The 23,352-nt window shown below is 34.3% G+C and overlaps 1 protein-coding gene across 1 annotated transcript; it reads right to left on the bottom strand.

Annotated features, from left to right (window-relative positions):
* Positions 1–584: 584 nt before the first annotated feature.
* On the bottom strand, positions 585–22,502 carry SMARCA1 (SWI/SNF related, matrix associated, actin dependent regulator of chromatin, subfamily a, member 1; the record flags this gene model as incomplete). Its single annotated transcript, XM_009707870.1, has 18 exons — positions 585–1,053; positions 1,751–1,861; positions 7,124–7,336; positions 7,531–7,649; positions 8,641–8,773; positions 10,361–10,483; positions 12,940–13,053; positions 13,260–13,370; positions 14,621–14,740; positions 15,366–15,514; positions 16,516–16,648; positions 18,102–18,254; positions 18,649–18,770; positions 19,323–19,543; positions 20,203–20,312; positions 21,082–21,150; positions 21,920–22,051; positions 22,347–22,502. Coding segments are annotated over 18 exons (2,361 nt in total), but the record flags the coding sequence as incomplete, so codon positions are not given.
* Positions 22,503–23,352: the final 850 nt, after the last annotated feature.

Below are 23,352 nucleotides of genomic sequence, written 5' to 3'. Positions count from 1 at the left end.
ATAGAAATTCAAAAAAGGAGCACTCCATAACATATCCCCATTGCTTCTGACTGACATGTTGAATCAATGGTAAAAGCAGAAAGTTAGCAGAGATAATTAGAGCAACAAAGATTTTTTAGCATAAGGCAGCATAGCTGAGCAGCTTACCAAAAATTCATCAGAAGATGAATCTTTTTGTTGTTGAAGAAGCTGTTAGTTGACTACTTCAGTTTATTAGGCACAACAAAGTTTTCATCTAGAGGTCATTCTGAAAAACACCTCACCCTGTGTTTAAGCACATATGAAGCCCAGCAGAAACCAGTGATGAAGACAACAACAAAAAAAAGTATAAGTATTTGCTGGCTTTCCTTCCGAACATTTCAGAGAAAAATGTCAATCTAATGCTGACAGCAAACAAGGATGTCAGTCTAATTAGATTTTTTTGTTCTGTCATGCTCCTGATCCTATCTAAGTACTCCTCTGAAAAAAAAAAAAATCTGATCGATGATGAAGGCACAATTATACAAACCTTAACATTCACTCTAAATGTAGCTATGCAAAAAAGGGAGAGAGGGTAGGAAAAACAAAGGTGAAGAATATTTCTCTTCAAATAATTAAGTCAGTTTATTTTCCAACAGCCATATAAATTTAAAATATGAAACAACAATAATACAGCTATAGAATCTAGGTTTTCTTTCAAAGCAGCGGCATATAAAACATATAAAAGCTAAAACCTCAGCACAAGCTTCAAAAAAACAAGGACTGAGTGAATTTTGCCGAAGACATGAAACTCACAAAATACAGTACACAAAAATACTGGAATGCATAAGATATAAAGCTACACATTTTAGGTAAAGAAAGTCTTTGTAAAGTATACAAAATTTGCAAAATTAAACCATGGGATTTGGGGGAGAGTACCATGAATACAAGAAGTTGGCAATTAATACTTGTAGATGGAGAGAAGAAAGTGGCAGTTTTACATTTAGCATTCAGTCTTCAGGTTCACGACTTCACTTTCTTAGCATCTTTTTTTCCAGAGTTCTCAGTAGCCAAATCTGCTTTTCTCTTCTGTGACTAAAAAGAGATAAAAACATTATTTTATAAATGCAAGGAAATAGTGGCATTATACTAAAAAAATTTGAAGTACATGACTAACTATTCAAAAAGAAGGTAAGTGACCCTAATATATTCTATATTTCAATTCAGCTTTGTAGGATATAATGGAAGGGCAAACAAAAATGCCAGATTTAGATATTTAATTCTGCTACACTTTTTATCTTCTTCAAATCATTACATGGTCTCAATGGTACAGGTACCACACATACCATGAATTGGATGAAAAGATCAGGACCTTGACTTATATACTATTCTGTTCTAAAGATGACAACTCTTCAAAAAAGAAGCACTTCTTATCATTTCTTCTTCCAGAAACTACTATGTAGGGGAGGAATAACAATCAGATTAAATTAAAGCAAACATATGATGTAAATATATAGGTAGAAAGAGGGCAGTGCTAAATCTTTCTTGAAAAGAGTCTTCCTCTGCTACTTGGGAAAAAAAAAAAAAAGACTCAAAAAAAAGCCCCCAAATACTATGAATTGGGAATACTTAGGTAAAATCTAGGAGAGCTATGAATAGACATTTCAGTTTAATCTCACAACTAATGGTTTATAGTAAAACAATCAGTGGCTACAATTTTCTTTTTCATTTTCTAACAAAATGCAATTGAATTCTGCTCCACTAGAAGTAAATTAAGTGCTGCTAAACATACTGCTGTAACTTTCGCTCCTCTTTTCTTCTTTTCAGCTCTTTCTTTTTCCTCAATTTCCATATTTTCTTTTTCTATTAATGATATGAGAGTATTGCAGCGTCTCTGAAACTCCTAAGGAAACAGAAAACATCAAATTCTGTAAATAAATTATACAAATTCTCACACTTACACAAATACATTCAAAATTCTTGAATTCGAAAATACTGAAGTTTTCCAAAAACGTTCAATATTCATGTACTAATAAGATTAGCTTAGCTATTGTTCATCTGTCTTTACCTTAGTGTAACCTTCTTTACAAACAGTAAGAGATTTACTGAAATATTCGACTTTCTGACAAGGAGTGTGCAGGATTGGGTGTCAATTTGGAAGATACAGACAAGACTGATCTGATCTTTCATCTTGTTTAGATGAAGCAAATTATAGCCTGTCAGCATACTGTGTCAGGTTTTTGGAAAAGAGGTCTTCAAGTACATCTTTAAAGCAGAGAGAAAGCGAATCAAAGCTATCTTAAGCAATACTTTTCTGTGGCACGCAGACTAGTGTTTTTGTGAAAAGACACTGTACAGCTACAAACTGGCAAAAAAAAATAAATCTATCCAGACTTAAATCATGAACTCAGTGTTGTATTTTTAGTCAAACAGCACCCAAAAGGTAGCAGGCCCTAAATGCTTCTAGCATGAAGACTTCCAAGCCGTCTGAAAGTGATCAAGATTAGAAGCCATAAGGTCATTTATACATTAAAAAGTTTTTCCAATACAACTCTAAAAGTATCTGCATTGCAGTTAATAACAGTTGGCTTGGTTAATAGAACTCATTGGACTTGGACAGTTTCTTGTATCCCACCTCAAAAAAAAAATCTCTTATCAAATACATAATAGTACTCATTTTTATTATAATTATTCAGTATGTTCTATGTACATAGAGAACAGTGATTCCATGGGCTTTTCTTTCCAACTCAAAGTAGGAAGCTTTATTCTGAGGAAAAAAAGAGCTGGAAAAATATGTCTTATCTCTATTAAATTCAATGAAGCAATTTTTGAACCACAAGCTATCCTAGAACTACCTAGTAGCATAAATCTTAACCTACACCTGGGCTATTTGCAATGAAGTGAACAGGTGACCTTTTCGCCCAGGAATTAGTCTCTATTTTCTCAGCATCTGTAACCTGTATATTGCCTCAGCCATCATGTTACATGATGGATAATGATGCAGCCTGCACGCTTTCTTGATCCTGAACGTTCTGAAACAGTCAAGCATATGACTTATCTTTGAGATGTTAATACCCTCAAGCTTAACCACATTCTTTAAGTTCTATAGATTCCACAGGCTCCTCTAGGAAGGTGCTCCATGGCCTTGGGTTAAACCTGTGTAATTTAGAATGGACACAGAGAATCCTCCCACCACATGATTTTTTTTTTTTTTTAAACACACACACAAAAGAATTCTTCAGGACATTTTTCTTTACAACTTCCTACTGGAAACATTCCAGTCTCATGCACACAGTTTTGCAGACAGAGTAATTTCTACCACATCCATGTAAAAGTAACCCCAACCCCTCCAGTACAGGTTCAACCATAAATGCGGGTCCCATGCTTGTGCCCTGGAATGTGACAGTCCTGCTGGAGTTAAAATACTCTCGCTTCAACCAATAAAACCCCTCAAATTCCACCCACGTAGCAGTTTTTAGATAAAAAGGCAACAAGCCTCAGAAAACTTGAGTGCAAGCCTTCCTAACATACATTGCATCCCCAAACATAAAACAAAAGAAAGCCTCTGTCCCAAAAACCTACACTCTATAGATGAAGAGAGATGATAAAAAGTAGAAGGCAGAAGTAGAAAGATGATTGTCAATACATCAGAAGCATTTTACATCATTTAAATTGGTGTACAATGCACTCAAAGACTTAGAAGCTGTAGGTAAAGACTGATCACAAGCTGCTCCATAATAAGAATCAGCTAGACCTTTTCTAGTATATGAGAAAGTGGTCTGTGTTAAATTCAAGACAAGCAATTAATCAGAACGGACTAAGAAGTAACCTTGATCCATTTGCCTAAGGCACTAAGAAAAATTATCCTCTTTCCTGGTGAAAAATAGTTGCCTAAATACATACATTTATTAAAGTGTACAGGTTCATGGTTAGACTTTCCAGATGGACTACTGCTCCAGAACAACATGCTGTGGACAGATGATAGACTCAAAAACAATCTTCTCTGGAAAATCACAGAAGCAGTTAACAGTAAGATGTTACATGCACACAGGTTTCTTCTACACCTACCATCAGAAAGAATTTGCATGATAAAGCCTGCATTGAGCTACTGAAATTTCAATATGGACTGAACCATTCCATTTTATTACTATAAAAATACATTTAAGAGTTTAAAATGCCTTGCACCTTTAGAGATGAGATTTTATTCAGTGTGACCTGATACTTTTCTCTTTAGGATGGAAAGAGGTAAGATGTACTTTGCTCACCCGTTCATAGCTATAAAGACTAGTACTGCAATAAATAAGATGGAAGCACTGAACCATCACCTTCTGCATGACTGAAGTCAGAGATGCTGACTTGGGAGTGAAAGTAGTCCTAAGCTCTGTCAACAGGCCCATATATTCCTGTATTTACAAAGGAGTAATTTGTCTTATACTGGTTAGGGTTTGCAGAAAGGTAAAAGAGAATATGCATAATTTATGACTTCAGAAAACAGACACATGATTCACTACTGCCATGATATTTTGCATTCTTCCTACATGGACAGAAATAAAAGAACAGTAATAACTAAACTTTAAATTTTAAGTTAAAAAAAATTACAAATTTTAGGCACTCTCAACCTCTCTGCAAACTAACATTTTGGGTAAACCATCTGGTTTTGGAATAAATAAACAAAGCAGAATTTTTGTTTTCCAAAGAGAAATCTTCAGAAGGAAACAGAAATAAGAAAATGGAAGATAAAGTAGCTACTTCTATGGAATTCAAGAGACATCTAGTGGTTAGCAGAACACAAAGTTTTCTCAAAGAGTCTGATAAGTCCTTTTCAGAATTATGCTGCCCTTTTTATCTTGTTTCACATCACTTTGAATGATCACATGTGAATTTCAGTATTCTAAGTTTTATCCACTTTCACTGAACTTACTATTTACCCCTTTATAAAGATTTGTATCTATACTTGGTTCATTCTTCTTGATATTAAATGACTTTCCAGTATGTTTCTTCATAAAAGTTACCAAGGTAGTGCAAAATGAACCCACAGAAATTAATACTTCCACAAATGTCAGGCTATTTGAATACATAAAATATATAACTGCCAATCGGTGATAAACTACTAAACCATACCTATCATGACAATTTAAAACATTTAAGAAAATTAAATGCCCGTTGAAAGTAAAAGATTACTTTAGCTTCGTGTTTTCATACTATTCTTTTTCAAGTGTGTAATAGCAGAAAAACTAAAAATACTGGTATTAACAGATAGAATTTTAAGAGAAAACATAAGCCAAAAGATTCATGATATTCCCAAAGCCTCAATTTCAGCATTAGACACCATAGAACATACTTCCATACTTTAGCAAAGGACTCCTATCCTCTTTAAAAAGAAAATTATACTGAATATAAGGATCTGCCAAAAGATTCAAACTGAATATTCAACTCTACCCCTGACTTAACTATACGTCAACTAATATTAAATGTTGAGCTACGTATTTAATTTCCAGTACCCATTTCTATGATATACTTAAATGGATTCCTCCATAGACAACTTAAAAGAAACTTCGTAATAGACTAAATATTGGAGGTTTCTCTCTTCATGGATTGTAACTTTCAAATCCAGTATTTCTTCAAACAGACACTTCAGCAAGGAAAGCTTGTAATTCTTTTTAATTAAGGGCTAACTGCTGCACTATCCAGAAACACTAATTGCTGAAATATCAAGTAGAAATTATATTGCGTAATTATAAGTAGCACTGGGAAAAGCAAATATTCCCACCTGTTCAAATACACATTTTAAATATTTTACCTAATGTTTTATTTATTTTTAAAGCAATACCAAGAACTCTGAAAGGACATTTTATAAACAAACCCTGAGACCAGGAAATGAAGACAGTAAACAATAATGCACAGTGGTTCTGCAATTGCTAGACTAAACTACTAAAAAAAAAATCCAGATTTGTATACAAAATGACATTTAAGTTACAGGACTGTGGCATAGCATCTAATTAGAAATTTGCTTACAAGACAATGGGAAGAACCTACAACAGCTGTATAAGGGGCAGTGTGCGCCCCTCTTTCCTATCAGCCATGTCCAATATACTTTTGTATTCAAGCAAAGAAAAATGTTCCAGCTCTCACTCATCGCAAGTGACTAAGATGAAGTTATTTCCAGTATTATAAAAAAAATTTGGTAGTACATTTTTCCCACGTTGACATGAAAATCCAAGTGTGTGTTTCTTACATAACGTACACAGACTTACGAATTTTACTCATAAGAAAAAGCAACTGAATCAGGGGAGGTCTGAGCAAGAATTCCAGGCCAGAGATAACAGCTTTTTATCATTAAGAGAGTCTCATATTCTGAGGTTGGTAGCTACACAGCTTATGATTTGCAACCACCAAAGATTCTATTAGTGTTATCACTTCCCACCTAATAACTAAATTAAAATAGAATAGCTCTGCTCTTCAGACAGAGAAAGGAAAAAAAAAACAAACAAAACACCAAAACAAACAAAAAACACCAGCTAAAACTCAGAGTACTAGACTACTTGCTATCAAACTTGTACTATATTCTCCAACTATGAACAAAATCTTCAGAGAAGTATAACTAAAAAAATTTAAGGACTTGCATGTGATAATCCTTATTCACAACTACAAGTGTATTTTAAACCAATTACTTCAATGATTAATTATTACACAAATCACTAAGTTTCCTCATGCTTTTAGAAATTAAGTACCACTACTAGAAAAGCTGTTCTTTTCTCCCAGTATATAATTCAGATGTTTTCAGTCTTTATATTGTCCAATAATTCTGAAAAGCAGTCACATTTTAAGAGATATTGTTGGGTAAAACTTTTAGTTTGCAATAAAAGTAACAAGGATATTTGTAAGGATAGTCTACCTCTGCATTAATCGCTTTGGTAATACAGGACTTTAGCTTGGCAGGTTTTCTAATCTGTTTGTTTCAGCTGTGCTGTGTTGTTTGCTGCACTAAGGAAAAAAGTTATTTTACGAAAAACTAGAAATGAGAATAAAAACCCAAGTTATTCTTTCAGCACTTGTTTCCTAGACTACAATATTCTGGCACAAATCCAAATTTTATGTGACAGCACTTGAAAAAAAGGAACAAGATACTTCATATAATGACTTGGTCCATGTAACTGATACCTACCATTGCAGTTCTAGATTTGATAAACCAGTCAAATCTGAACTGAGGAGCATTGCGCACACACTGTCTTAGCTCCTCATACACATTTTCTTTGTCAAAGCCCATCTTGTGCAACATGCATATCAAGAATCTGTCTTCCTCTTCTGTGTAATTTTTCCCTTTGTTTGTTCCATACTGAATACGCAACTGATGAAAAGGTGCTTTATACCTTGCAATCTGAATGGAAAACAAAAGTAAGGACTATTAAACATACAATACTACATCAAGGATTTGTTACATATTACTGTAGATTACTGATACATGGTATACTGTATATACGCTATATAAAAAGACAGAACTCCCAACTATTCATTTTCTGAAGGAATTTGGAAGAAGTGAGCTGCAGAAAACAAAAAACCTGCAGTGATTACTTTGGCATCCAGGGCTTTCTTGATACTGATCCTCCGTTGAATTCGTGCCTCTCCTCGTTCAATTTGAGCCATAATCCTCTCAATGTCCTGTAGTTCATTACAACGTTCCCAGAACACAGCTGAAAAACGCAAAACATAATTTGTAAAATAAAATATTTTCCACTACTCCTACTACTTTACTCAGTTGAGGCTCTCCAGCAAAAAAAAAGAATGCAGTTTGTGATTCCATTAAATCTTAAAAGATTTGCTAATACCCTCCCTTCTACTATGCTAGCCAAGAAATAAACTTGCACAGACCCTTTATTCAATGTTTTTAAAAGTTAACTATAAGCAAAGGTTTAGTAACAACTGTAACAAAATCTACATTCAACTTAATTAATTGCAGTCATGTAAAACTCTGAAAAAAATTACTTTTAAGGATAGCTTTTGGTAACAATGGTGAAACAGATTAGAGCTGCTAGTCTGGCAGTGAAACATTCATATTTCAGTTTTCATTAGCTGTCTAAGGTCAGAAACTACTTAATCTATCTGTTATAAAAGCCAGTAATTTGTGGCTTCTCCAGTGACTTCTTTTAGCCAATCCAAAATAAACTCAACACTTTGAAGGGAACTCTTGAGGAGCTCTTCCTTTTTAAACTATAGGAAGAAGATTGCAAAGTTAAACTTTATGAAGGCATTTCGTAAAATTAAATCCAAGGATGAAAGAGGAAGAATTATGTACAAATTAAAAAGCATTGTGTAAATACAAAAAACAGATACAGTGTACTAGCTAGAATAGCATATATACTCCCAGCATAATCACGTTGCCATTATAAGGCAACTTCATGATTCCATAAGACAGGTTGTCCAAGTAAATTAATTATGCCACGTTCTAAATTTTGACTAAGGAAGGATAAAGGCAGCTAAAGGCATATTTATATGCTGCAAATTAATCCTTTTTAACCAAATTAAGTATTCTGAAAAGAGCCATTATGTACTTTTTTAAAAAAAAAAAAAAAGAAATATTCTTATACACATCCAAATTCTACATCCTGTAATTTTAAAAGAACATGTAGCAAAAATGATGCTGATACCACGTGATTAAGAAACACATTTGAAAATATCACAAACCTGAATACTCAATGACCTCCTCAGGTGACTTTCCCTCCACCTCACGGGCAATATTGTCTATATCGTCACGCCCATATTTCTCATTAGCTTTAATAAACTGGTTAAAATCTCTTTTATTCCAGTTTGTAAAACCCTGTAAGCAGCAAGAGATCAAGCAGGCATTACTAGGTACAAGGCAAACATTTTGCAAAATTTTGTCTTGTGTATGTATCATTTGCTTCAATTGGCAATGCCTCTGCGATGTCACATAATTACAGTGGTTAATGGTCTTTGAGGATTTCCATAAACTTGTATTATCCAGGGTTTATTACTGAATCATTAAAAGTCTAAAGAGTTATTTGTGTGCATGACTCCAGATGCATTAGTAACAGCTCTTTACTCTTCTTTCTCTTCAAACTTTTTACATGGTATTTCTCCAAAGAAACAAGCTCCATGACAGGCTACTGTAATTTTAAGTCACCCTTCAGCACATAGAAGCAACAAATGTCTTCAGAGTACAGGGTGCACCAATGTAAGCATCATTACAACTTCTTAGAGCAGTGCAAGTATCTAAAGCAAGAGCTCCTACTTTGGACATTTACAAACCTTGAACTAGACAGCTGGATGAAAGCATAAAGAAGAAGAAACAATCTCTAGTCCAAAAAGGACGCAATCAATTGGAAACTCTATAGCACTGTCAAACAGAAAATTTGTTATGTACCAAAAAAATGAATCCAAAACTGAGCAACAGTTAAGTGAGATGCAACGTACAAAAACATCATCCAAGAACGAGATATTACAATTTCAAGACAGGGAAAGGAGAAAACATCAAGAACAAACAGAAAACTGAGAAAAATCACATGCCTGAACAGCAATTTGTAGTGCACTGAGTTTCTTTCATCACAGAAACACATTTACAAGGAACTGTGTCAGTTCTACAGCTGAATAAGCTCATTCCACAATTAGACAGCATCTTTACAAGAAGTCTAATATACACAATACAAATATTTCTTTTTAATCATTAACAGCAGTACTGACATGCATATCAGCACCAGCTTAAATATTTCCTCTGCTTTAAACAGGTGAAATTAATAGTCAAATTTTGACCTTGCAAATTTCTTCTCAAGGTACACTACACCCCATTCTTATAGAGAAGATTTTCCAAATCAAAAAAATCCTGTTACTTTGAGACACACCTTCCTCCTTAACAATTAGCTTTTAATAAGCCTACTCAGCAGGGTAACAGTCCAAAAAGTCAAGGAACTAGCAAGTCAGGGGGATTCAGTCCCAGTATAAAAAGAATATGCCTAACAACCCAACTGGGACAAAATTAATGGACATGACATGTCTTATACATCTGCGTAAATACCGTATATGTTGACAGAGGCTTGTCCTCTCTGATTCAACCCCTTTTTGATAAAAAACCATGCAAGGTAGATGCATATATGAGAAACCCACTGATTGGATTTCTGCATGTATTGCTGCGTAGAGAAACTACTATGCAAGTCCTTGCCTCAGAAACATTGCAGGCATTCAAGGAAGCAGCTGACAAAGATGTAAACTTGCTCAAGAACAGGAAAGGTCCCTCTAAACAAAACCAAGCAAAAGCACTACACGTTGTATGCTTTCTTCTTTCTGTAAGATCAGTGTAGCTTTCCTGTGCATATTTATCTTTATTAGTATTTATATTCTGTGCTAGTAAAAAATACATGATGAAATATTTCAGTTGTTTTTATTTTACCTGTGTTAGAAGCTTTTCTTTCTCTTCAGTTTCTTCAGTATTCAGAGGCATAGACTCATCTATCTTCTTTTGTTCCTCTTTTTGTACCTGTGCTGCATTTGGAAGGTCAGGATTTCTGGGGACCTAAAATCAGGGGTATCAATAAGCAGTAGTGCAGCAATGTTATTAAAGAGACTGTACACTTTCCTAACAAATTTGGTTTACAATTTATAAGCACACGTTAGATCTCACAGGACTGATAGAGTCTGTACCCACTAAGCATTTGTTGTCAAAGAACAAAACAAAAAACCAAAACCCAAACAACAACAAAAAAACCCGACCACCCCACACCTTGTCTATCCTGAAGAAACAAACCACAATAAAAATACTTTTTAAAAGAACTACCAGAATATTTTCATCACTATCTACAAAACCGTTGCAAAATTGAAAGTATTATCCTCCAAGACAAGGTGATATACCAAATACTGTCATTTATCTATGGTTGTTCCTTCTTGTCTCACAAGCTCTTAATATACAGTTTATCTTTACCTATAAGTAACAAAAGGGTCCTATTCACTCTTTCTTTAAGAAACTTCAGTGAAAAACCCTGTAGAATACATGTAAACAGTAAATACATTTTTTTTCCAACTATTAAATATTAAAGCACCGATCTGTACAAGTTGCCAAATGTGTTTGACCTACATTCAAATCTTATTGCTTAAACCCTTCCTCCCAAAAATAGGACTAGATTTTGTCAAATTTATGTTGTAATTTTGTTATGCCCCGTACCCATCACTTCTACACACAATGACTTAGGGACATCGTGAGAGGCAGAGCCTCACGTAGCATAAGCTGTCGCGGTTCACTAACTTCAGCAGCACTTTTCATTGACTAAGGATCTGCTCTCTTACATCCAAGGGTTTATAATGTTTTGTAACTTCAGTGAAATACTAAGTTCTGTCAGGTTTACTATGAAGCTGTGCTCACTGCCAAAGTAAGGGACAGACAACATTATGTAAACAAGGCCTAGCAACATTTTATCTGTCCCTCTCCACGCTGACACCAATTTAATATTTGTGACCTTTAAACTGCATATTGCAATTCCACACCACACAACAGCAAACAAGTCAGAAACCAGTATCCAGTAAAGATTTTGTAGACCTTACATACTTCCACAGCGAAAGGTAAAGGAAGTTAAGAGCTGTTTTTAACATCTGGCTAAGAAATTTCCTTGGCTTTGGTGGTTTAACTTAAGACTGACACATAAACTTTGGTCTCTATCCATTTGATACCTTCTGATATTGTTTATGGTAGTCTTCAGTTTTAATAATAAACTCTCTTCAGATGGAAAGTTATATTTCCTTTTCAAAGTAGAACAAACTTAATCATATTTATCACTTTCACCACCAGTAAACAGTCATAATAAGTTTTCAATATAACACGTATTCATGTTCAACCTATCCAGTATGACAGACTTCATTAACAGGACTGAAACATCTCTTTTTTTACATGCATATTGTCAACATTAACAGTTCTCTCCTTATTTGCTGGAGCACTAATTGAATAATTCATTTCCCTAAATTAATTATACTTCATTTAATTCTTAATTCTATCCTGCCATCCACATAAAATTCTTTCTGCTTCAAACTAGATTAAGATACCTTCTGCACTTTTTCTTAGAAATATATTTTGCTAATATTAATTCTGCTCTTTTGCAACAACAATTTCCTATCTGTTGCCTTGTATGACAAGTTTATGTTCTCCAACACATTTTATACATGATTTTTTCTTGCTGCAACCTGCCATGAAATAAGGGGGTTTTTAGAGTAAGTTACATGTCTGGAAGTAGGGGAACCTATTTGGGATTGATTTACTGGTGCAACTAATGAAAATCAACATCGAAACAGAATCCGTCCTCACTGCTTGTCCAGTAATGTCAGCAGGGAAGACAGAGAAATTCAGCTAAGGCATGGGGAGGAGTGGGACACACATACATAAATCTCTTGTCTGGTTTTCTTTTTGTAGTAGTAATACACTCAGACTTCTTCACGCCTTTAAACATTTTCTATCCCAGCAAAACAGAAGGAGAATTGATGTAACTTTACTCACCTTCATATCAATACAAAGTCAACTTCAATATTACCTTAAGTTACCTTCTGCACAAGATACACAAAAGCTATAACGAAAAAAAATCATACCCTGGAAGGTGATCAGCCAAAAATTGTTTTCTCACCTTAGACCACATATCACACTTTTGTTGTTGAGAAGAAGTATATGAAGCATCAGAACTGTTTCTTTTTTCTACTCTATTTTATTGTTAGGAACCCACCACAAAACACAAAGCTACACAGATATGAAACTTTTAATGAAGGAAGGAATTACAGATTACTTTTTCTGTTCCACAAACAGGGAAATATAGGCTTTAAGCCATTTCCTTCCCAATGAGAAGCACTTTGCAAAACATAAGACCAGAATGATACTTTTTTTTTTTAGTTGCCGTCTCATTTACTTCATTTAGCTATTGTCAAGGTTGCAGTAAATCTGCAAAGAGGAACACAAATACATTTCACTAATTTGAACAGAAGAAAAAAAAGCATTACCTTATATCCTATAGTCTTACGATAATACAGAATTTCTTTTTCTAGAAGTTCAAATAATCGTGGTGGGAAAAACTGGAAATCCTGAATATTTGGCTGTTTTGGAGGTCGTGGAGCCTTCAAAAATATACAGATACATTAACATTATATATGCTTGATTTCTGTGCAATTAAAACTGCCATAATTCAGCAGTAGTGGCAACCTATCACTTTGTAAATACATTCATTTTATTACCAGTATAGGGTGACAGCAGGGGACACAACATGGGAGAGAAGAGCAAAAGGACAACATAAAAAACCCCTCCATACTTGTCAACTTCTTACCTTTGGGACTTTCGGTTCGCTAACACGTAGGGCTTCTCTGAAATAAGCATCAACTGCGTAATTAGCCTTGCGTTCTCGTTTTGGAGGCTCTATCCATTCCATCATGCTCAGCTACACACAGAATAAAATAAAAATATATTAAACTAACTGTATGCTTTCCTAATATCCCAAAAATAATGACTAGTGTGGCACTGCAAAACAGGAATGTATTTTTGCATGGCAAATCCAATGGTTGTGCTCAACAATTTGGATACTAAACCAGAGCTCAAAAATAAGCTAGAAATTATAGCTGATTATAATATTTATTTAAAAACATAAAAGATAATACACAAGCAAGGCAGTGCAGCGGCATGGATAGATCCTTTCACAGTATTCTACTTACTTCAGACACCTGAGTAAGATTATGATTCCATCTACCAAAACACAATGGATGGACTGGGGACTTGGGCTCTGAATTCTACAATATCTTGCAATAGGAATGAATTGCTTCTCCTCTAAGTATCACTATGAATAACTCTACAGAGGCTACAACACTGGCTAAAAAAAAATAATCCATTACCAGCAAATTAATCTTAACTACATTATTTGAAATCAAGTTAATGCATATTTCAAGACTACACTGTATTTAGCTGGCTTCTTGTAATGAAATTATCCACATGAAAAATGAATCTTATGTATATATGCACACATTCCAATATTCTCATTAAATATTTTATTTTTCTAAATATTTCTTCAAAATTTATAAGAAACCTGGGTTAGAAGGGCATTCTGTAGTTAACAAATAAGAGTTTACATATCTGATTCCAGATAAGACCTTAAGGATATCTTGACTGTACATCCTGCACAAAACACAGACATGCAGAGGTATCATTGTGGGACCCTGAGTAACACCTCTTTGTTTAGATGATCCTTCTAATTAGGTAAAAATATTGTACAAACAGTTCACGTTAATGCTTGTGACTAAAACCTTCACTGCAAAAAAGACTTAAGTCCAAGTTCCGCATATAAAATCATTATCAGGCCTGGTTTTTCCTCTCAGTTATGTGGCAGTAAAATAATACTGACTGCAGCGGTAGAGTAGGATGCAACCTAATATTTTTGCTGCAGAAAGGATAAAATTTGAGCAATATTATCAGATTTTACCATGAAGGAAAACAGTGGAGCTGAAAGCTAATTTAACAAAAATTCAGAATACTGATGCTTCTGCAGAGCTAAGTGAATTTTTCAGTAGCTCATTACTTCTCTAGAATAACCTCTATAGCCATAACACTTCTAGTATGGCCTTTACGGTCACACCTCTCAACTAAAGTCTTAATGAATTTTTTTTTGAATTTTTCTTAATGAATTTTAAGAAAAATTACCTTTTGTTTTTCTCTATAATCTTCACCTTCGAAATTGTATAAGCTCATCTCTGTGTCCATAGTGAAATTTCGTAAGGAGCTCTCGCCCATTTTCTGCAAGCGTTCATTCATTTCAGCTGTCTAAAAATACAGGAAGATACTTTTAGGTTCACTGAAGCTGTTTTATTTTTTCTGAAAAAAAAGAGCTTTCATCATTATTAAAATATTCTCAATGTCTTTTTCTGCTTTAAATTTTTACTTATATTTTTCATGTAAGGAGAGACGCCCATAGTGCTTTTCAATTTTGAACAATCTAACTCCAAGACTCTCCATTAAACTAAACTTATTATGCTGGGATGTGGCTCTACAACTGTATGATTTAACTTTTAAATTTAAATGAAATTTATACCCACCTCTCTGGAGTTGAAATTGTAGTTCATTTTTTCTACAGAGCTACCTATTCTCTAATAAAATTCCATAAAGATTTTGTGTCTATTAGACTTGTTGGCGTAAAATTTACATCCTTCTAAAAGACCACAAAATAAACAGTGCTTAAGATATAGTGCACACAGTCTGAACTTTGAAAATAATTATAACTGACTAATTCTACTCCTTCAAAACTTTCATAACCTTTAGAATATTTATGAATAGTAAAGTAATAATTGGGTATAAAAATAGATTTACATAATCAGATTTAATTTCTATTTTCTTCATACATATGTAATGTTTGACACATTTGGAATTCCATACGAAACTGTTCTCTAACCTTCTTTTCACCTCTTTCTAAAATAGTGGTTATATCTTCTTCTGTCAGCTCACTGTCTTTGGAAGCAAAAACATGTGTGGCTCCATGCCGGATCATCTGCAGCATTTCATCTTTTGCCAGTTTGTTAGACTGTTGGTCTATGAGCCTTCCTAAAAGTAGAAGAAACATGTTGAAAGTTATAATACAAGAGTTCTAGTAAGACCACGCAAACAGTGGATTTATTTTTTTTTTTTTAGTTCACTGGCAGAACAAGAAAGTAAAAACAGAAGAACAACACAGAAAAAAAAAATCACATTTCACTTGAGCTGAAAATAAACAGAAATCGGGAACTTGAGGGAAAATTAAAACATAACAAGTTTGGATCAAGCCATAACAAAGACTGTTTCACATTCAGATAATCCAAATTTTATATTTAAGATCTTATTCTTATAAAGTTAGCTGAACTTTTAAGATCAAAATCTTATTTCAGGATGAAAAATTACAAAGAATTCTGAAATAACCATTAAGAAGTACTTAAGATATTTAACACTCACTTCATTGATTTCAACCCAAATCTCTGAATATTTTTCCCTAAATTCTAATTTCTGTCCCAAATTTTCACTTATCCTATCTTGTCTCTTTACAGACCGTCAAAATTTTGACCATCAGCCTTTCAGTAGCCCACCCTTTTGGAAGTACAACCAACCTTCAAAGCTTAGCTTGAGAACCTTAGTTTTTGACAAACTATTCTTCCAAGAGCTTCTAAACAGACACACAAAGCAGTTTTAATGTTCAGTAAATTCAATGTGGTAAGAAGCACATCTATATAATTATTTTTATCTGTCGTGGAACTTTTTTTTTTTTTGTCCCCTTTTTAACATACCACAAAAACCAAGTAACGTCTATTCAGCTGTAGTTTGCTTTCCTCATCTAGTCTTAGTATAAGTCTTTGCCCACATTATTTAGAAAAAACAGGTATTTTTTTTTTTTCAAAAATTTCAGCTGAACAAGAGAGTAACTTATAAATTACAGCTTCTTAGGTTGATTTAGTGTACTACTATTATACACAAGGCCTGCTTTCTCTCATACTGTACATTTGTACAGTTATTTAACCCATACTTTAAGGGACTGAACAATTCTGTTGCAGACAAACATATATAGCAGTTGATACCTTGTTGTATAACTATAGAGTCCAGCCTCAGTTTTATTTCAGCTCTTTCTACAATCCTCTCTTCAACAGTATTATCAGTGATTAGTCGAAACACCCGTACTGGTTTCTTTTGACCAATACGATGCGCACGATCCTAACAAACATAAATCAATGAGTGTTCAGCAACAAAAACTCACAAGCAATAGACAGTTAGCTTGCAGTAACAGCAGACTGAAACTAGCATATAGTTCTTCGTTCCTTGCTTATTCAAGAGTATACAAAAACGTAAAACCAGTATAGTAATATTTACTTATATCTGGCTATTACACCTTTTAAGTTTGGGTCATTCTATAGGAATAAATGCATCTACCTCATTGTAAATGAAGATAAGTGAATGTCTGTCTAGACTGTAACTGGGAAGTGGAGAATCAACATATGCATACACACATCTGCACTGCTTTCAAACTAATTCTCTCACTTGACATAGGTATTGAAACTATGGCATCCCTGGCTTGAGCATATTAATTCCATGGGCAAAGTCCATGCAGCCACAGCTTCAATACTGGAGTTGTCCCAAGCTAGCTACATTAAAGCAGCCATATGCAGCTAACGTAGCACAGGTACAACACACAGCAAATGAGATTATATGATTAACATACTAATTTGTAACAAAACTTGTGTTTATCCTCTCTGAAAAACAAGAATAGAAATATTCTTTTATCCTCTTAAGTACAAAAAGTTAAACAACTGGCCTCCAAGCTGTTGGTACCAAGATTTTCTGACTGTCCTTTAAACATGAGTCGCTAAATCTTTTACTCTCCTGCATAATATTAATTTCTCCCTGAAAATCCTACTAAAGCTCACAAATCACACTCATCAGTTTCCAGGAAGTCAGTCTACTATTGGTAGTCAGCATGCATATCAAAATGACAAGTTAAACACATCAAATATTTACTGTGAATAAGTGCATAAAAAAAAACCAAACACCACACACAACCAAAAAAATACAAACCACAGAACAAATACCCTACGCCCCCCAATCATGCAAGAAGGACCATGCAATTTTTATTCTCCACGAAACAAATTAGACTTCATTTTTTGATATTCAGCACCCACAAAGAGAAGATTTTAGTACGTTTAACTCAAAGATAAGGGTTCCTTTTCCTTGGCACCACCACCAAATGATTTTACACTTGCACAGAAATAAGGTGGGTTGCAAAAGCCTAAGTTTCCCAAAAGGGAGGAATATAAAGCTGCATGTTTTTAATTCTTTGCTATTATTTTGGAAACAGTCCTCTGTTATTTGTTCACTGTTGTCTTCTGGAAAGACAGAATTAAGAATAACTCTATGGAAAAACAATATTGATACAGTATTTTGACAAAAGTAATCTTACTCAATTACAAAAATAATTAAGACAAATATTTACAGAGAAAAACTTACACTTTCTTCCACAATTCTGTTCATGCCTTTTTATTCAATTCCTTAGTTTCTTGGTATTAAATACAAACAGTAAAGAAAAATAACAAAACGCAAGTTCTAGAAACACTTATATAAAATAGAACAATGACAACTTTAACAAACAAATGTGTATTAGGGAGTTACTCACCATGGCTTGCAGATCTACTTGAGGGTTCCAATCTGAATCATAGAGAATAACCACATCCGCAGTTGCCAGATTAATTCCAAGACCTCCAGCTCTGGTGCTCAGCATGAAAATGAATTTACTGCTGTTGGGAGCATTAAATGTGTCTATTGCTTCCTAAAAGAAAAAAAGTGTCATTAAAGTATCAGAGTTTTCAAACAAGCTTCCAATATGTTGGTGGCTTTTTAATGAAATTTCTTTGAAATTTACAGAATTTTCATACCAAAACCAATTTTTTTATAGAAGAAACTCTATGTTTGCACAGGTGGAAAAACCTATTCTGAGTCCATAAAATATGACATTTTTCATTTAGTTGAGGAACAAATGAAACCTACTTTACTGTGGACTTTGGTTAGGAAAAACATACTCCCTTAGCAGCCTTTTTAAACTGTAGCATTTTTGCTTTAAACAGTGACGTAGCTACTTTAATATATATATATGTGTAAATAATAACTGCTTAATAATCTAATATGTAAAACAGACATTTCTTGTTTATACAGAACTTTCTCACCTCTCTTTCTTCATGTGGTGTCTGTCCATCAAGTCGGCAGTACTCATATCCACGCCACATGCAATAGTCTTCCAAAATATCCAGTAAGCGAGTCATCTGACTAAAAAGTAGAACTCTGGAACCTGACAGAAGAACACAGAAGGTTTTGTCGTCGGTTTTATGTTTTCACATTAATCATATCACAGAGCCTACTATAGAGCAAGAGTAAGAATTCATATGAAATATTCTGTACTATGCCTAACCTACTCAAATAAGTTTTTCTTCCAATGTTACTTTTCTGGTATTGATCTAACTTCTCCTCAAGACAGGTTATTTGATAATTTATACAGAAGAAATACACAGCTGAAGCAACAGAACACTTAAAACTATGGTAAGGTAATTATTTGATGACTGATATGCACAGACAAACTAATTCTCTCATCAAAAATTTTCTTAAAGACAGCAGAAGGGATGCTCTGCTCTTCCTTTCCTTCTGCTTCTCCATATTATTAGTTTTTGTCATCATTCCTGTAAGACTTCCTTCTCTCCATGTGTTAAGATCTACAGAAAAATCTCAGTGAAAATAATGAATGCATTCACTGGAGGAAAGACAAGAATGAATCTATGCAATTTTTGAAAGACAGTTCTACTTACAGTCAGCATTCAGATCACTACTGTTCACAAACAGTACTCACCTTGCTCTCTGAGTTTTGCTAGCAGTTTATCCAGAACTAACATTTTACCACTGTTAGTGATGAGATGCGTGTCTGTGGTGTAAGGAGGGCTTGCACCATCAAACAGGTAAGGATGGTTACAGCACTTCCGCAGTTGCATCAGAATATTCAGCAGACGCATCTTATCCATTTTCCCAGCTGAATTCAGGATATCAATATCTTTCATGAGGATCCTTGTATACCTGAAGTTTTACAGGCAATTTTGAACAACTCTCAGGTTTTATTTGATATTTAAGATGTGAACGAAACCCTGTGATATTCCAATTACTTATTTCTGCACATGGGAGATTGCTTTGTTTATATAATAACAAGCTATAGTATTACAAAACTTTGCCAAAATGTCTGACTGATAACAAGGATTTATAAATCCATACCTAAACATGAAAGGCAATTTGTCTGTGAGTGACAACGATCTGTCATTTACTGAGTTATCTTACACTTCTATTTTAGGACTACAAAGTGGATTAAAGATATCATTTACTTGACTGAAGCTGCTACATTGACCTGGCTCCGTTTCTTCTATCCCTTCTGGGTATGTGGCTCAGACTTTTACTGGTGCATACATACTTGGACCAAAGGAGAAAACTTAGTAGGCATATATTCTTTCAAATAAAATTAAAGAAGGAAAAGAAGTTTCTGCTTTCTTCCTCCTAACCCTCTTCATTACCCCTCCTGAGCTCTTTGTAACCTGTGCATCTTTAAAAAAAGCCCCAAAGACAGCTATAAATAGGCTTCTCCATCTGACTGTATTAACATGCAACTACCAGAAAAAAAAAAAAAGTGTGAAGAGCTGTAGTGTTCTTTATCAGAAAATAATCTTACTTTGATGCAAATAACTCACCATTCCCTCTGCATTTTGCTGAGCCCAAGATAAATTTTTACTTCCTTCTTTGGAGGCAAACTCTTTTCAACCTCAGCTTTTATGCGACGTAATAAAAATGGCTTCAAAACCTACACAAATTAAAGAGTTTTTCCACAGATAAATTTATCAAATGGATTGCCTCAAATACAAAATTAACAGATTCAATTCGCTGATATTTATCCTGAACTCATCAATATCTATTGCTGTCATAGTGACTCCTTCAGAAAAATTCTGCTAAAGTCTGCAAAATGAAGTTGTCCACCAATAGGCTAAGTCCACACAGAAATACGTAACACTACATAAAGATTGCTGTATTCATTCCAGTTGTTATCCTAAGCAAGTGCCAAACCCATAAGCTTATAAAATCTATTTATGACCTTTTAACATAAGCTCTGTTTCATTTCCACTAGCAGCATATACAAAATACACCAACATTTCAAAGATAAGCAATGTATATTGTACTTCCTTCTGATTTGTTTTGTTACTGTATGATGAAAAATGTCTTTTATCTCATGCACAGTAAAACAAAGGTAAAGGCATACCTTTATTTAGACCAGCACGACACATAGACTGGTATACTAGTCACAATAATAAATCATTTCAAAAAGATCCCAAAGTTCTTCATTTTCATACTTTATGTATAGATTTTGTCTGCTTCTAACAGTAATGTTACAAAGGGCAGTATCTAGAATAGTAAGTTACAATATTTAACTCATGAAAATTCTGCTGGACACTTCTGCAACTAAATACCTTCACATTCATTTTCTCAATTTTGAGATGAAGGGGGAAATTACCTGTTCCTCTTTTTTACACTGTGCATGCTAACGATAACACATGATTACAGCTTTAACTACTTACAGCATGAAGTCTTTCTACAAGCTTCTGATCACCGAGACAATTTTTAGTGTCAAACCATGAGTCAAAATCCTGTGGTGAGAAACAGCAGAATTGGTATGAACAGTTTATTGTCTGTCGTTTTAACAGACACATACTGACTCCCTTTCACTCCAGCTGAGAGTGGCATAAATCTTGAGACAAATTACTTCTATGAGTGAAAGCAAAATTAGTCTGTAATTCTGTGCCAGCTCCGCAGCACGTTATAACATTCAAGTCAACAGAGTAACTCCGCAGACAAAATACTACTACTTTGCTAAATTTACAATGGTTTTCCATGCTCCTCACAGCAGTGTCCAAGTTCTTCCCCTTAGTGCTTGTGTAATGATGGGGCAAGAAAGTAAAAAAACAAAAAGAAACCAGATTCCTTAAGTAACGGACAACAGAGCAAAAACAATGGAAGCAAGCAATACAAGTACAAGGAAACATTAACAGTAGAAGAGGAGAAAGATTACTTGAATTCTAAATGAAAAAAAGGCTTATGCCTATTTGGATGCTTCATATTCTTCATTCTGCATTCGTTTCCCAAATTTTATTCCAGTTTGCATAATTCCTGAACTATTTAAAGTATTACATTTGCTATTACTGGCTTGGGACCTTACATGGACTAACAGAATACACCGTTTTAACTAGGTAGAGCAAAAAACGTAGTCTACAGTTAGATAAGCCACCGAGGTTCTACTGAATCCAGGTCTGCCACATCATGTGTCTCTTATTAGGCTGGTCATTCTTCTCTTCTGCAGATAGAAGCCTGAGAATCAAAATAACAAGAACAAGACTGTACTTTCAAACGTCAACTTACATCTGCAGAATTGAAGACATCAGGTAAAAGAAAATTGAGTAATGCCCACAGCTCGTGGAGGTTATTCTGTAAAGGAGTTCCTGTAAGCAGCAATCGATTTGTTGTCTTGAACTCACGTACAATCTCTGACAGCTAGGAATCAACAAATAGTTATCATCATCATGTACATTTAAGCATAATGAATTTTCATCAGTTTCTGAAGTCTGAAGTAATGTCAACTAAATGTAAAGACAGAGAGCTACCTAAGAAATTCATATTTACCACTTTACCATATTAACCACTTATGGTTTATATTTTAAAAAGAAAAAACAAAACAAAACACACACAAACACCTCCCCCACCACAGCTCACACTTAAAATCTGCTAAAATTAGATGGAATCTTTTGTGTCAAACTATCTTCAAAGTATCAAATAATTTTGAGTTTACCTTAGACTTCTCATTCTTTATTCTGTGGGCTTCATCAATTACCAGGTATCTCCAGTTAAATTTTTTGAAGACCGATTTCTCTTTAATTACCATTTCATATGACGTAACACAAACATCCCATTCACCAGGCATCATAACATCACGGATAAAAGCAGCCTAAAGCAGAACAATTAAATTAATAAACATTTATAAATATGAACAATTCATATGGAATTCAGTGAAACCTATCTCCACCAATATTACGGATGTGCTAAGCTAGCACACAAAAGAAGACTCTGAAAAATCTTTTCAGTAACTTAAAGTTACTGTTACAAAAGCCTTCAATCCTTTGTACCTTAGGCACAGACAGATCATCAACTGAGGTTAAGCAAAACACATATTTTCTCCTGTTCAAAATTAAATATTTACTCTTCAGCATAACTTTTCTAAAATTTAGATACAGTACATACTACCAATAGGGAAAAACCTGTCTAACCTAACTAGTCCGAAGACACAATCCACAAAAGTGTTTCAAAACTACTCACACAAAGGATATAAATCCTTTCACATGAAAGAATATCACCCTATGGAAAAGCCACACATGCAAGTCTCCAAGAACTTACTTAGTATGGTACACAGATCACCCCAGCTAGTAGGACTGACAGAACTATTCAAGTCCATGGCCTTGAACAGTTACCTAATAAAGGAGTGTTCTGTACAATACTATGCATTGACTTACAAATGCAAATGTAAGCTCAGAGGTGCTTTAGCCATCACAGAACACAGAGATTAAGTAGAAAAGAAGGAAACAAAGTTACGACAATACAAGCATGAGAGTCAGAAAGCAAAGAAAGTACAAAGTGAAAGCACACGCTTCCCTTCAACACAATCTTGATTTCATTCCATAGAACTAGCAATAAACACTGTGGTACAAATATTATCAGACTTCAAATTAAAACAATCTGCAAAGAACAGTACAGTCAAATCCAAGACTACACCATTTGAAGGAATTGTCCAATGCCCTGGC

Source organism: Cariama cristata, unplaced genomic scaffold (genome assembly GCF_000690535.1).
Source record: "Cariama cristata isolate BGI_N322 unplaced genomic scaffold, ASM69053v1 scaffold8159, whole genome shotgun sequence".
Classification (NCBI taxonomy): Eukaryota; Metazoa; Chordata; class Aves; order Cariamiformes; family Cariamidae; genus Cariama; species Cariama cristata.
This window is presented reverse-complemented; position numbering and strand designations above follow the sequence as displayed.